This window comes from Amblyomma mixtum, chromosome 2 (assembly GCF_055824585.1).
Source record: "Amblyomma mixtum isolate Tamu chromosome 2, ASM5582458v1, whole genome shotgun sequence".
NCBI classification, from domain to species: Eukaryota; Metazoa; Arthropoda; class Arachnida; order Ixodida; family Ixodidae; genus Amblyomma; species Amblyomma mixtum.
Window position 1 is genome coordinate 251170086 of NC_143013.1, and position 15597 is coordinate 251185682.

General features: G+C 43.9%; 1 protein-coding gene across 4 annotated transcripts in view; it reads left to right on the top strand.

Moving 5' to 3' along the window:
- The window catches only part of Pitslre (cyclin dependent kinase 11B pitslre), a 46108-nt gene that overhangs the window by 16366 nt on the left and 14145 nt on the right, over nt 1–15597 (top strand). Inside the window, exons 7-10 of one of the 4 annotated variants that reach the window (XM_089573502.1) lie at nt 3032–3265; nt 3334–3369; nt 11207–11359; nt 14122–14337. In XM_089573502.1, the coding sequence (XP_089429628.1) occupies nt 3032–3265; nt 3334–3369; nt 11207–11359; nt 14122–14337 (639 nt within the window). The remainder of the gene's footprint in view (nt 1–3031; nt 3266–3333; nt 3370–11206; nt 11360–14121; nt 14338–15597) is intronic. The other 3 variants (XM_089573504.1, XM_089573503.1, XM_089573505.1) reach the window with 3 other exon arrangements.

Genomic DNA, 15597 nt, shown 5'->3' on the forward strand with positions numbered 1-15597 from the left:
TGATGCCGCTGAGCCGGTTCCTTCACTTCCATCCACATAGTTCTGTTTTACAGCGCATCAGAACTGCACGCCCATCAAGTGTCATTCATGCAGTGAAGCCTCCTCACAAACCACCGCTTGTGACGTGGTAATGGTGGTGCTCCACCACGTCGCACCGCGAAGGATGAAGGAGGCCCTCACGATTTCGGAGCCGCTCTGCTTTGATGGTCCCAGCAGTATGCATGCAATGAAGCATTGATTGAAATGCAACAAATAGTCATTGCTGCACTTTTCTCATATCAGAATGATGCATCCATTGCCCAGTCTTTCTCCAAATAAATTTACTGCGATGCGAGTAGTTCTGCACAGTTTTTTCGAGATCATTTGATAGTTGAAGCTTTCAGATAATTCGAACATTTTTGCTGGTTCCTTGAAGTTTGAATTAACGAGCTTTCACTGTACACATTTGGCAACAGTGCTCATGTGGTGACAGAATGATGTTATCTCCTGTGCAGTTGTCGGCGTTTCCTATTAAGCAGCTTTATGTTGCACTGTCTTCGCTTGGGACACATCAAGCATTTGTACTTCAAGCATGAGCTTGTGAAGTGTAGACTCGTAAGGGCAGGTTAGAATGGCGCTCCTTTCTTCCCGGCTTCTTTTCTTTTTCTTTTGTTTTCTTTCACCAGCATCTGTGTGCTTGATGCATGACTGCAAAAATAAGAATGGCAGTTTTCGCAGTAGCTCAGTGGCTGTCTCATTTGGCTGCTCAGTCTAAGGTCGCAAGGTTTAATCCCATCTGTGCCGGCCACTTTTCAATAGAGGTGAAAGTGAAAAATGGTCAAGTGCTCTAAAATATTGCTGCATGTTTAAGTTCCCCAGGTGGTTTAAACTAATCTGGGGTCCGCCACTATAACATTCTGTGCATGTTCAGGGCTAATGAGCCTCATACCAGTGTTTCTCAATTATCTTTTTTTTTTTGACATTCGGAGGAACCCCGAAGACTTTCAAATGGTGCCGAGGAACCTCGTGGATCTTGGTTTTCGACGCTTCACTCCTGACATCTGTGTAAAAAAATATACATGTATATATATATATTGATCCGGCAACACTGCCTCAATGTTCGACTTAAGAGCGTTAGCTGCGGGAGCTTCAAGTGTTTACATCAGTATGCTCAGGAAACGTGAGAAGACCAATTCCAAACATCTGCGAATGTTTTCTTTCCGGAAACATCTCCTTCTAAGACACAAGCGGCGCCGTCTACCTCATGGATTTTGCACTACTATCGCGATTTACAGCCACCTTCGCTATGTCCGGTATATTTCCTCATTATGTCAGCTAATAAATTTTATAAACATGTTCACCACAACGCAACAAAATGTTCTACACCATCTGGAACCCCCTGCGCCAAATGGTTCAGCCGTAGTGGTCATCTGAAGGTCCTTGGAATGCACAGTTTGGGGGTGGAAACGTCGTCAGTGCAAATCCCACACATATTTTGGGCTTCATTTCCATTAGTAATTTTATCCTCAGGAACATGGCAAGTCATTTGGCACCACCTTGAACATTCTGCGTCAAATGGGTGGCCCCCAAATTTTATGCAAATGGTGGTCCGGAGGGGGGGGGGTCCCACTTTAATGGCCGCTACACTGGCACATGTATAGCAGATCGAAAGTATAGGCATCGACTGAGGCGCTATGCGCCCACTGTTGCTATTTGATATAGTGTGGTCATGTGGTAACTGTATTGGTCAATTTGACCCTCATTGCAGACAGACGTTACCTTTACATACGTAAGTAATGAAAGCTAACTTTTTTTTTTTAAATAAAGAGCATGCAGATGTAATGGCCCTCAAAAGAAACGGGCATAGTACGCAATTAATAATGACTGGCTGCATAGTGAAACAGTCTGCTGCAAGCAATTACGTCATAATTAGTCTCAAAATAAATTCTTTGAAAGGAAAATTTAGGGGCTTAAGGCATGCAAGGATTTAGGTGCTCAGGGAATCTAAGGTTTCCGCAGAATCAGGTTTGAAAACCTGGCCCACTCCTTACCATTGATCATGGCACATCAGAGCCTGTATAGAATACAAATAGCAGGACTTCTGGCTAGTTGGGATGCATTCAGTGAGGAACATCAGCGAGGCAATGAAGGAGAAGTGCTGGGACACAGCTGTGTAGTTGACTAAGAGGACCTAAGTTTGGAAAATTGAAGCAGAACGACTTTATTTTGGTAGGCAGCAAGGCAAGTCTTTCACTGCATGCAGTAATCAGAATACCTTTTGTGACAAACTCAACTTGGAAGATTAACAATCGGGTTCAGACTTTGATGATCGCATCTGCCATGGGCTACAAGCTATAGTTCTCATTTAACCTCTCCAGTAACATGCACTGTCGAAATACCACAGACTGAAGCATTTGTTTATTTTGTAAGAGTTGATAAGGGGGCTTGATAGGCCCAACCTAATTTCTTTGCAAGGCGTGCAGTGACCATGTGACCACCATTAATCGAAACAGAGTGACAAAGGGCTTGCTGGCTATTACTGACTTTGTGGCAAAAGTTTACTCTTGCAGGATTCGCTGAGCCTGTTATCTGGAAGTTTACGGATCTCTTATCAGAGAGGTCTTGAGACACTCTCGTTCTTTTGAAACTCTTTTTCTCTTGTTTTGTGACATTTCTTTCTTTTTTTTTGCATTTTGTTACTACCCGAGTGTCACTATGAGCTATTTTATTGTGTGACAGAGAAAAATATGTGCATGACCACATGGAAAAAAAACGAAAATTACAGTAATGGATAAAGAGTACGCATGATCACGTGTGGTTTGGCAAGTAGAGGGAGCGCCGCTTGGACTGATCCAATGACGCCGCAGCTGCGTCGTAGCTTTCTAGTATAGTGATAGGATAGTGATAGTATAGTGATAGCATGCTAGTATAGTGGTGAAAGTGTGAAAGGTGAAGAATGGCACAATCCACGCGAAGTCATTTTGGGGGGGCCTCTCTGTTTATTCATTCTATTTTTGGTTTGTTTGTTTATTTTCTTGTTTATTTCTTTCAGAGGACGAAGAGCCGAGCCCTCCAAAGACAGCAGCTGCTGGAGCTCAGGGGCAGGCTGACATGAGAACAGGCGCGGGCGAGCCAACTGTCAAGGAGCAGCCGCCGCCACCACCTCGTGCAGTGGCTACAAAGGGCTCCGACGACGACGACGACGACGACGATGATGACGATGACGACGACGATGGGTCTGACGCTTCTTCCGATTCGAGCAGCGATGACAGCAGTGACTCCGACGGTAAGCGCAATCGCCGTTTTCCGAGGCCAGTAAAGTGTGCTAATCCATGTCTGTTCTGCTGCGCACAGGTTTGGCCTTGTTTTTCAGGCCAGGAGATTCTACAGGTAAACGTTTTGGTTACTGGTTGTTCTAGGTTTTTCTCTTGTGTTATGGATGGGTCTTGTGTTGGGTCCTCTTCTTCTGTTAAAAGCGAAAAAAAAATCAACAGGGTTCCTTTTTTAGTATATTTTTATATCATTCACGTTAAACTTATTTAATGTCAAGTTATTTGAGAAAAAAGGTCATGCGCTTTGCCCCTGAAAAATGTTTTTCAAAACAGCCCAAAAAGTGACAAGAAAGCATAATAATCGCCAATGCATGGAAGTTACAAAAAAAAAAAGGTCGCTTGTAGCCATGCAGTCACCACAAAACAATGCATCTCTTGTAACGTGTGGGAAGCTTTGCCGCAGTGTACTGTGGGCTGGTAGCCCTCAGCATAGTGTACTGTGGGCTGGTAGCCCTCAGCATTGGTTACCCTGAACAGTTTAAGCTCTCATATTGTGATGGCATTATGGTTTGTTTGTTTTTGTTTTTTTTTTGTATTTACTTGAAGCCTCAACCCCCCCCCCCCCCCCAAAAGAAGAGAATTCTGCAGATATGGTGTAGATTTTCATTAGGACAGAAGGCAGTAATGGGTTTGATGCGTGCTGGCATCATATTTACTGTGCAAAAGCTACCGGTCACTATACCCCCTTCATGTGTTGTGTTCACATTTGTGCACACAATTTGGACACTATCACATTCTCGTATAGCACCAGGCGCAATGCTCACAACAAATGTAAACTTAGTGAAATCAGCTGAAATCTGAGAAACCGCGTAGAAACCTATCAAGCCAGGCATGCGAGATTAGTGCACAAAATTGTTCTTCAAATGGGTGCCTCGTGTGTAATGGTAGCTCTAGTGTGGCTTCAGTGAGCGCGTGTTTTCGTTTGCTTGTTTTGCCAGCACGATAATTTTTAAGTGCCTTTTCTAGAACGAATTCATATGACAGGAATTAGTCAAAAGAAGTACTGTTTGGTACTTGCATATTGAGCCCACTGTTTTTGCAGAAAAGTTGGCAATTTGAATTACCAGGGGGAAAAAAAGTTTTGGCAGATTTTTTTGTAAGAGTCAGAATGTCATATTCTACATCTTCGTGCTCGCCCATCATCAACAAAAGTGTGTGGTCGACAAGTTACGTCAGCATATTGCCCGCATTTGGGTCACCGGTATTTGGCATCATTCACTTCAAAAGGCGTTGGCTGTATCTGGTGCAATCCGATTCAACAGCTTTGTGATAATCGATGGTTACAGCCAAACGCGATGATATCAAGTGAACAAGCTAACCACCAACCCTGAACGTGAGGTGTATGTTTGTTACGTGATTCAAAAAAATAAATTCTCTCTACAAAAGTAGGACATGGGTTCGTTATGTGAGAGGCTTCACTACATGAGTAAATGCGTTTTAATTGAGACCCTATATCCATTGTTGCATTGTGCCGTAAATATTTGAAGACTGGACAGAAATTGCATAATGAATCACCCGGGAAGAGGGGAATTATTAAAAAAAATTTTTCTCTTTGAACTAGGCATGTCACGTACAATCTGAAATTTTGAAAATTTTCTCCGCACTGGGTAATAATTAGCACGTGAAGGAGATGCATATGCACGAACTGCTGCATCGCCAACCTTGCTACTGAGAAAGCTTTGCTGTGTGACATAAATGCTCTTCAAGCATGTGATTCAAGACCTGATAGGTTCAGGGCTCCTGTCACGGCTGTTTGTGTCACCATGGTGTCATCGCATTCTTGGCTAAACGAGGCATCTTCGAATTGAAGTGGGTGCGCAAAGGAAGAAAAAAAATAAGAGAGGGGGAAGCAGTCTAAGCTGTGACCAGTCCAAGGTTGCCCGTCTTCATCCTTGTACTTGACAGGTCTAAGCCAAGCTTCATGGCATTGCCGGTCGTGTTTCGCCTGCAGAAACAAGAAAAATAAAAAATATTCCTGCTGTAAGACTTTGAGGCTGTCAACTGTAAAACATACATGGTCCACATTACGCTAACAGGTTAAAGATTTTGCCAAAAACTGTCTACACAGGCTCTGGCTGCAACTTTTCTACAGGCTTGTATGTGTCGATTCAGAGTCCTGTGAAGCATCAGAATGTGCATAAAACTACTTACCCCTTCCTCCATTGCGCTGGAAATTAGAAGTTGACATGAAGTGATTGTTAGAGTGAAATTTGATTTGTTTTTTTTTTTTTTTTTTTTGACGTTCTCGCAGTCTGTAGAGAGTCCAAAAAATCGGTTGGCGACTGTACTCGGGAAACATGTATAGACACCGTGCTTAGTAGCAATTTTGCACAGACTGAATGACAAACATGGTGTGCGGCAGGCTTCCATTTTCCACGTGCACTTGAGTTGCACGGTAGACATGACTGAAAGAGATGTAACATATCGGACGTTCAGAATATGGCTTACTGTGACACTTAACTTTGTTATCGGCCATTTTGTTTTCAGCAGTTTCGCAAGTAGCGTAACACTTTGAGTGTGCAGTAAATTTTGTGCAGAAAAAATGTAGTATTTTTCCTTTCTTAGGCTTTGACAATCTTTTGCAGTTCGTAATCATCATCATCGTCAGCCTGACTGTTCCCACTGCAGGGCAAAGGCCTCTCCCATGTCTCTCCAATTAACCCTGTCTTTTGCCAGCTGCGGCCACCGTGTTCCCGCTAACTTCTTAATCTCATCCGCCCACCTAACTTTCTGCTGCATATAAGCTAGAAAATGACTTCACTAATTGCCTCTGCAACTGCTCAGTCGTTATTGTGCTCGGCTGCTGACCTGAAAGACCCAGGTTCGATCCCGGCCACGGCGGTCGCATTTCGATGGAGGAGAAATTCTAGAGGCCCGTGTACTGTGCGATGTCAGTGCACGTTGAAGAACCCCAGGTGGTCGAAATTTCCGGAGCCCTTCACTACGGCGTCCCTCATAGCCTGAGTCACTTTGAGAAGTTAAACCCCTTAAAGCAAAGCAGACTTCACTACTTATTCAAGTGAGATGCCCTGCATCTGTATGGGAGCGTGAATCCTAATTCCGGCTAGAGACTGAGACAGCACAGAAGACTGCGCTCCAGCAAGCTGGCTGACTCACACACAGCCACACGCACTTTCTCCTCGTTGTCTGCTTGTCCATTAGTGTGCAGCAATGTTGTGATGTATTGACAACCTGCATCTAGATGTGGAGGTTACAGCTGCAGCTGCCGAAGTTGTTTTAGTGCCAAGATATGGTAAGCAAATGCACTGCGTGGTGCTGCACTCACCTTCAATGCTGTGACTGCCATGGCTCTCCTTCTTTGAAAAGATCATCGATCAGTTAAAGTGGAAAAAGAGAGCTTTATGTGATTAATATTAGAGATCTGATCTACTACAGAGGATAGCAAAAAGAGCTGGACATAACAGTCCTGTATGGCATGCAGTTATTGGCAGCATTGTATGCTTTCTTAATATCCTGTACAAAACTGTGGGGTGCCCATGCGCTCCATACCCATGCTCGTGTCTCATTTGTTTATTTGTATTTTTAGTCACTTTCTAGACTCATTGGACACAGTGACCACGTGCGTCCACTAAATTCTAAACATCTGGCACATTCATCAGCCATCAGGCACAGAAGCATTCAGGTTGAATGTTCACGTTTAAAGAACAAAACATTTTGTAATACTTTTATTAGCTGTTAGACCGCCGAAAAATACCCATTGGTTGCCCTAGGCAGTAAAAACATGAAAGTGTTTTGGTACAACTGAACCATCCTTCTGTAAGGACCGACAGTTGATGTCAGAGACTTGTTTTATATAGAGAAACAGAAAGCTTAAGGTCTAGAATGTGCAATTCTTGAGCTCAGGCTTCCAAAATTAGGCACCGTGGCAAAATTTTATGAGATATAGATTCGATGTCTGCTTCATTTCTTAGCTCTTTGCTCATTTGAACATGTTTCACTTGGACATCAAATTTGAAGCCGTTTATGAGCATAATGCATAGCTATAAGCGAATACTTCGTGCATGTGTGTTTTTATGTCGTTTATAACATTCGACACACTCAGCTTTTACCACATGCACCTTTCATAAGCGTGTGGTAAGCTCAATTATTGTAACCTGCAGAACGCCATCTCTAAGCATGCCACAACTAAAATTGAGTGTAGTGCTGTTGTGTTTAACACCACCAAATCAGCCGTGTGCAAACGCGTGCCTGTTGATAAGTGGCTAGCAAAATTAAGCCGCCAACGGAAGGTGGAAGAAGAGCTACTGTTGACTACTGGGAGTTGATAGCATTTCATCCTTAGGGTTTTGGAAAGCGCTAACTGTACACAGGAACATACACACACACATGGCAAAGCGCTACTAACAGCTGTTTATTTTTCGGAAGAGGCATGAGTACAAAAACACTCCACAGTGTCATACCATGCGCAACAAGAGGGGCACATGATCTACGGCTACTGCATCTCTTGTTGCATGTGGTATGACGTTGTGGCATGTTTTTATACTTATGTCTCTTTGAGAAATAAAAAGTTGTTTGTAGCGCTTCGTCGTGCGTGGGTGCACGCTCTTTTTTTTTTTTTTAACAGGAGGGTTAGGGTTGTTACGATACTGTAGCCGCCCTCTTGTTAGTCCAATATGCAATGTGGACTGGCTGTGCTGCCAAACTTATGAGCTTACTTTCACCTGTATTTATGTGTTGTAGGTAAAATGCTGTTCATAAGTACTGATTAACTTGTGGGCGGTGTCTCAGTTTTTGCCTAATTTCTTCGGAAATAAGAGTCTTGCTCTGAGAACCTCGATAGTAGGGGACACCTACTTCCGTGTGGCTCATAACTCATTTGGACTGCGGCATTTTTCAGCTCACCCTTGTGACAGTGCACGCGTGTGCTTCGAGGTGAGGCCCATGTTAATTTTAAATCTTTCAGGTGACCATGTGGCAAGAGTGTGGGGTTCTACTTCAGTGCACTGTGCTTCCAGAAAGCAATGCCTATCTTCAATTGCACCGTATATTATACTACATCCTTCAAGAGTATTGTTGTTCTGGCTCAGCATACGCAACTTCGTGCATGCGAGCCCAAGTGGGTCTCACGCCCAGCATATCTTGGCACTTCAGAAGTGTCATCGTTTTGTCCTATTGAGCTTAGTTTTGTGGATGCATTCTACAAGTTGCACTACATGATACTCTGTATGAATATTTTTTATTTTTAGCTTATTATCACATTCTTAATTGCATTTTGTGATCGTTTTCTTTTTTTTTTTGAGGGTAGAGAGGCAAAGTAGTTTTCTTTCACTGTGCACTTTGTCTTATGAAGGTATAAAGAAGCATACAGAGGCTAACAAATAAAGTTTGGCTTAATTTGAGGACGGCGCAGCAAGCTACGGAAAGGAAAGTGATGGGTGTAACGCAAAGAGACAGGAGGAGAGCAGAGTGGTCCAGGGAACAAATGCGAGCTAATAGCATTCTAGTCGAAATCAGGAAGAAGAAATGGGCTTGGGCAAGGCACGTAATGCGAAGGTAAGATAACCGATTGTCGTTAAGGGTAACGGACTGGATTCCAAGAGAAGGCAAGCATAGCAGGGGACGGCAGAAAGTTAGGTTGTGGTTGAGACTAGATAGTTTGCAGGGATAAGACGGCCACAGCTGGCAGCACAGGAAAGGGCTAATTGGAGAGATACGGGAGAGGCTTTTGTCCTCCACTGAGTGTAGTTCGGCTAATGATGATGATGATTACATCAGTGAAACATACTTCACTAGGTTGCAGCCTGTTCCATGATGCACATCAGTGGGCTGGTTAATGCTCTATTTGAGCATTGAAGCTTCAGCATGCTGTAAAATAAGACCCGAGATGAGACAAATTGGTTGCTGCTGCTGCTGCTGAGGAAGCATCATTCAAAGGGCATCATGGTTGGGCATTCTTCAGGTCAAGGAGGATTCCATTGACTTTGAAAACTGGGCAGAGACATTTTACGAACTTGACATAGTGTTTACCAAGTGTAATTCTGTGGTTTAATGTAATGTGCCCTCCCTTTTATGTCTTGGACAGCTGAAAACACCAGCCTTCACACCACACTGTAAAGGGCTTTGTTATACAGTGATGGTGGCTGGTGGGGATATAGTTTTTACTGCATGCCATCTGGCATGAGCATTGGGTCTTCATGACATGAATATGGTGTCTATGGCCGAGTCCCTGGCCATGATGTGCTGTGTTTACCTTCTTTCTTTTTTAATATCCAAACTTTTTACATCAGGTTCTAATGTGTAAGTTTCTTTCTTACCTGACCCATTGGCTCTGAGCCACAGAGCTGTGCTGCACTTTTTCTACGCATGATAGAGCAGTAAAGCAAATATATACTACACGTGCAAAGCAAAGGCCCCTAACAAAATGAGCTACTCCCATTGGTTTTATGTGTTTTCTGTAGCCTACCAGATGTCACCTGTGCCTACACTCAAGGGTCTCATAAAAAGCTTAGAGCATGAATGAAAAGAAAATAATCATACTTTGAAAAACATGGCTTGTATCCCTGCTGTTATGCACTTAACCCTTTGAGGGTCGAATTATTTTGAAGAAAACTTTCCCAGGTGGTCAAATTACTTTATTGCGGATCTTGAACCTACAAAATGTATATAATCGAGAATAAATAGTAAAAAAAAAATTAGGAACAGTACTTTGGTGACAGCATCACTCACAACTGGAAAATGTTCAATAGAATAGAATAGCAACGGTGATAAGCAAGCTAAGAGCAGCACCAATAAAGATAGAAATCAACTTTCGCCGCCTCTGCAAAACAGTGCCCACAAAGAGAAAACACGTTTCGCGCGACTCCGTTGCGATCCCGCGGCGGAATCGAAACCGCGTAGGCGCATTGCCACAGAGGGCGAGAATACCTCGCGAGCAACGGTGATAAGCAAGCTAAGAGCAGCGCCAATAAAGGTAGAAATCAACTTTCGCCGCCTCTGCAAAACAGTGCCCACAAAGAGAAAACACGTTTCGCGCGACTCCGTTGCGATCCCGCGGTGGAATCGAAACCGCGTAGGCACATTGCCACAGAGGGCGAGAATACCTCGCGAGCAACGGTGATAAGCAAGCTAAGAGCAGCACCAATAAAGATAGAAATCAACTTTCGCCGCCTCTGCAAAACAGTGCCCACAAAGAGAAAACACGTTTCGCGCGACTCCGTTGCGATCCCGCGGCGGAATCGAAACCGCGTAGGCGCATTGCCACAGAGGGCGAGAATACCTCGCGAGCAACGGTGATAAGCAAGCTAAGAGCAGCGCCAATAAAGGTAGAAATCAACTTCGGCAGCCCCTGCAAGATAGTGCTGACAAAAAGAAAACTCAAATTTCGTGCGACTCCGTTGCGATCACGCGGCGAAACCAAAACTATACAAATGGGGTGTTGCTGCAGTCTGTGCCGCCGCGCTACAGCTAGACATAAGTTCTGCTTATCTCCGTAAGAAGCAGCACAAAATTCAAACACTTCTTGTAAGTCCTAAGAGGTGGCAGCACCCCCCAGTGAGCACGCATTGTTCTTTTGGCGCAAAATTTCAAACGGAAGATCGAAACTGTACCCGTACGGCAAAGACCTTGCGGGACAGAAAACCGCCGCCGTACATATACGGCAAAAACCTTCAAAGGGTTAATATGCCAGCATCAACTGCTTGGCAGCAAGTACTGCAAGACCATCGCATAAAGTCATACGTACTAAGCTATCTCGTGTTGGTGTAATCTTTCTTGTGTGTGTATGCTGGCCCATTTGTACATTTGTTGCCTTTTCTCTTGTGTGCATATGTTGGCACATCTGTGCATTCATTACCGTGAGCATTCATCACAATAGGTGGGAACCAATGCTTGACAATGCTTTAAAAAGCGTTGCACATGGCCTGTTTTCATTGCAGACAGCAGCAGCAGTGAAGAAGATTCGGAGGAAGATGAGAAGTATTCGGAAGAGGGGAAGGTTGACGCTGCCAATGTGGGTAAGGGAGGACCTGATTGTGCTGACCTCGAAAAGCTTCTGAAGAAATGTGACAGATTTTTGAATAAGTTTGCAAGTGAGTACACAGCAGAAGAGTATCTGTTCGCTGGAGTTGGGTAATTTGTCAGTGTTATCAGCAAAGCTTTAGCCATTTCCCACAACACACTGAAAGCTGTCAAAAAGGCTTAGCAAGCCCCCCCCAACTCCCATCATTCGTCGTCATTGGTTCCTGGGCAAGCTTACAAGAAAGATGATCACATATTATGTAGTGGTTCGTCGCAGAGACATGCAAGTCCTTTAGCTTTGGATTGAACTCACACTTTCTCACCAAGCTGGTATTTGGTTCATTATTTGGATTCCTAGCATTGGTATTTGTGTATACTATTATGATCCCTTTTGGACGGCCATGGGGCCTTTTGTATTTGTCTCACTAGAAGTGTTGCTGCATCTTGTGTTCCCGTCTTGTTTTTGTTACTGTTCTGTTGCCATAGTTGTGGCTGTTCTTTGGTATTTTGCACTTCTGGAATTCACGCTTGTGTGATTTACACGAAGTGAGATTATGCACTGTGCATGCAAGCCGTCTCTTCAGGCTTGATTCAGGGTCCGTTTAGCATGGATTTCGTGCAAGGAAAACATCTCTGATGTGCATTTTTCACTTCTGAATCGACGCTTGATGCTGTGCGAGCCTTGCACTTACATGTGTTCTTCAGTTGCACTGCTGATCCCCAGAATTAGTGGATCAATCATACAGGGGCCTAAGCTTTATCCGCAGATTGTGGAGATTGCTTTGAGCGATATTTTGACTTGTGCACATTCTAGGTCATGTGTGATCGCTGCTCCTACTCTCTTCCATCTCTTCCCCTTTCCACCTGCTTCATCCCCTTTCTTTGCGGAATGGCTGTGGTTTCAGAGGCAGTTTACTGGGTTTTCTCCTCTCTTCATTGTCTCTTCCTCCTTCCCTGTCTGTATTCCCATTGGTGTTGGCTCAGTAGTTACTTGCTACTGCATGAATTGCAGGAAATTCCTGCATATGTATCTGTTCTTCAGCCAAACTTTAAAGCTGGGCTTTACAGCTGAACATTCTGTTGGTCAGTTAGGTTTTGTAATCAGTGTGTTAACCGAGTGGTGATGCGGAAGACGCTGTCCAAAATGTTGCACACATAGAGACAAGTGAGCAGCCTCATGCCATTAATTTTTCAGCCTTCGCCTTTTGTACTCGGCTGTCTTTCATATGTCTTGGCGTTGATGCCAGGTTCACTGATGGAGTGATTTTCAGTTCAGTGGAAGTGAGGCAGCATTTTCAGGGTTGTAGACTGCTCTTCTTCTTCTTGCCACTGAAAACTCTTAAGTGAACTTTTTTCTTTTACACTCAATATTACTCTTCACTTCACTTTTCTTTGCCCACTACCTGTCACAATTCAGGTCAAGCGGAAAATTTCAGCTTGTGCTTGCCCCCTTATTTCATTGGCACTATGAGGCAAAACGTGTGCAGTAAAACCTCGTTGATCACGTTTTTAAAGACACTTTTGAAGCCGGCATTGTGAAAGTAGTCAAAATCTCTTCCTCTTCATTTGCGGATGCTTCACCCCCCTTACGCCCTATGCACTGCAGCTGAGGCTATGAGAGACGCCGTAGTGGAGGGCTCCGGAAATTTCGACCCCAGGTGGTCGAAATTTCCGGAGCCCTTCACTACGGCGTCTCTCATAGCCTCAGTTGCTTTGGGACGTTAAACCCCAATAAACAAACAAACAACTTTCTGACCCAGCCTTTATGCTTTTTATGCTACATTTCCCAGACCCAGCCCTCCCCCCATATGTAATCACATTGTTGTAGTTCTCAAATGCTTCGCCTTATACACCAAAAAGAAACAGCTGCATTTCTCTTATTCATGCCCCCCCCCCCCCCCCCCCCCCCCCGCTTTTTTTTTTGTGCATATGTGCAAAAATTTTAAACATAGTAGCCGGGTAATTGTGCTATCTAGGAATATATTAACTGAGAGAAAAATAGGGTAACTTTATGGGGCATTTCTAATGCCCACGATTTTCAGCTTAGGAACAGGGAAATCGTATAAACCAGGAGCATATCAACGAGGTTTTACTGTATACCTCGCATTGTCAATGGTGAAATTGCTTTGCTGACAACAATGGGGTGGTTCATCTATGTCTTTGTCACGCTTGGGGCAAGTCTGATATCAGCTGCTAGGTCAAGTTTGCTGCTCGGTTGCAGCAGGCATTGCACGGAACTGAAGAGAAAACAGTTGTTCAGCCATCACTTTCCGTTGAGCCCACTTTTGATTTTTCCCTGTTTATAAGCAATGTTACGTTTCCTCCTTTCCCCCTGCCCTCCTCCTCATCATCGTAATCATCTTCATGTCTCAGCAGACATCACTCTTGCTCCAATCTGTCTTTTTGTTTTGTTTTTTTGTTTGTTTGTTTGCTCTTTGCATGGGCGTTTTTGTCTTCGTGAAATTATGAAGTGAATGACGATAAAATGCTGCCATTGTGGAAATGCAAAAGCAGTCAGCATCCAGAATTGTGCATGTCCTCCCTGCTAGCTTTTGTTGGCTGAGCATCAGTTGTGTTATGCACGTCATGTGAGTCGTTACTAGAATTGCCTCATAGAAGCAACACACTCACCCCGCTACTGCTCTTCAGCAACAAACTTCCTTTTGCATGCACCAGCGGCATAGTAACGCTGTTTTGCCAAAGTTTTCCTGTCTGACAAGCAATCTAACTCACTTTTCATTTTTCTTGCTTTTGTTGTTGCTGTTGTTTTTGTTTTGTTAACCATGGGCGGTGAAGTCAGCAGTGTGTATAAGGTCACCCCCTTGCTTTGTAGAAATGAAGGAGGAAATAAAGGCAGCGGCGGAGGTGCCGGATGTCAACATGACAGGCGAGGCTTCACCGCTGAGTGAAGATGACGATGCCTCGGTGCAACTGCCTCCGTATCTGCCGGCCATCCAGGGCTGCCGCAGCGTCGAGGAGTTCCACTGTCTCAACCGCATTGAGGAAGGCACATACGGTGTGGTCTACAGAGCAAGGGACAAGCAGACCGGTGAGCACAGAGCAGGTTTTTTGTACATATATACAGTCAAGTCCACTTATAACAATACTGGTTATAGCAATATATCGGATATAACAATGGTCAGTCATGGCACCATCAGCTTTGCCATGTGTTCTATGGTAAAATAAACTGCTTATAGCAATGCTGTCAAGGCACATTATTGGTTATAACAATTAAATCTGGTAATTGAGTGTCAACCATTATAGAAAAAAAAAAAAAGAAATGCTACAACCACACCAGCAAAACCATGCTTACAACACAAAAGCGTAAATGTGTGGAGCCGACCAATGGACTAAGCTGGCGCAGCAACGCCACGAAAGCAAAAGAGGCAGGCGTCATCACGTCAGGAGAGCTGCTGCATTGCTGCATTGGCTACGCACGCCATGCGTACCCCTAATCAGTCAGTGCAGCGCACGTGCATGCAGCCAGCACGGTTTTTCTCTTGTCAGCTGTCACCGCACCCTTGCTTCTGTATGCTTCTTGAATTTCCCATAAGAATAGCTTCCAAAAAGCCGGCTTGATTCCTGTGACGTGGAGGTGCACAAAGCTCCCGGTGGCGCAGTCATGGCGGTGCTTTGGTCATCAGTGAACACTGTTCCGGTTCCCTGAAGTTCGATTTAACGAGCTTTTACAGGCATTAGAACAATCAAACCCCTCTGGGTATTTACTGTCAATAAATGCTCTGAAGTTTGTCATCCTTTCTTTTTTTTTCGGCACAACCCTGTTATAACAATTATTGGTTATAGCAATGGTATTTCCATGGCACTTGAATATTGTTATAAGTGGTCTTGACTGTATACATATATATACATACATATTTATTTTGTCATATTTACACATGGAAGTATGTGTGCCCGTGGAAGCACAAGACAGGGCGCTTGTGGGCGGGCCACGGCAATCAAACAAAGTGCAGACTCAGTACTGACAAAATTGCATGGTTTGCAATATAAAAGAGGAAAAAAAAAGAAGAAGAAAAACACATATTGATAGGAACAACAATCACACTTGCACACACTGAAAAAGTAGGTTAAACACGTAGATTAGGAGGATACAACAACAAAAAAAAAAAAGCAACCGTGCTTCATAACACATGTCAACAAGACCTTCAGAGTGTTTCGAGCCATTATGTCTGTGTACCGTTTTAAAGTTTCTAAACGTAACTAGCCAGGATTTTACTTGTGATTTTACTCGTGGATTACTTGTTTTTTTTTACCTTTTGATTTTACTTGTGGATTACTTGTTAGGATTTTA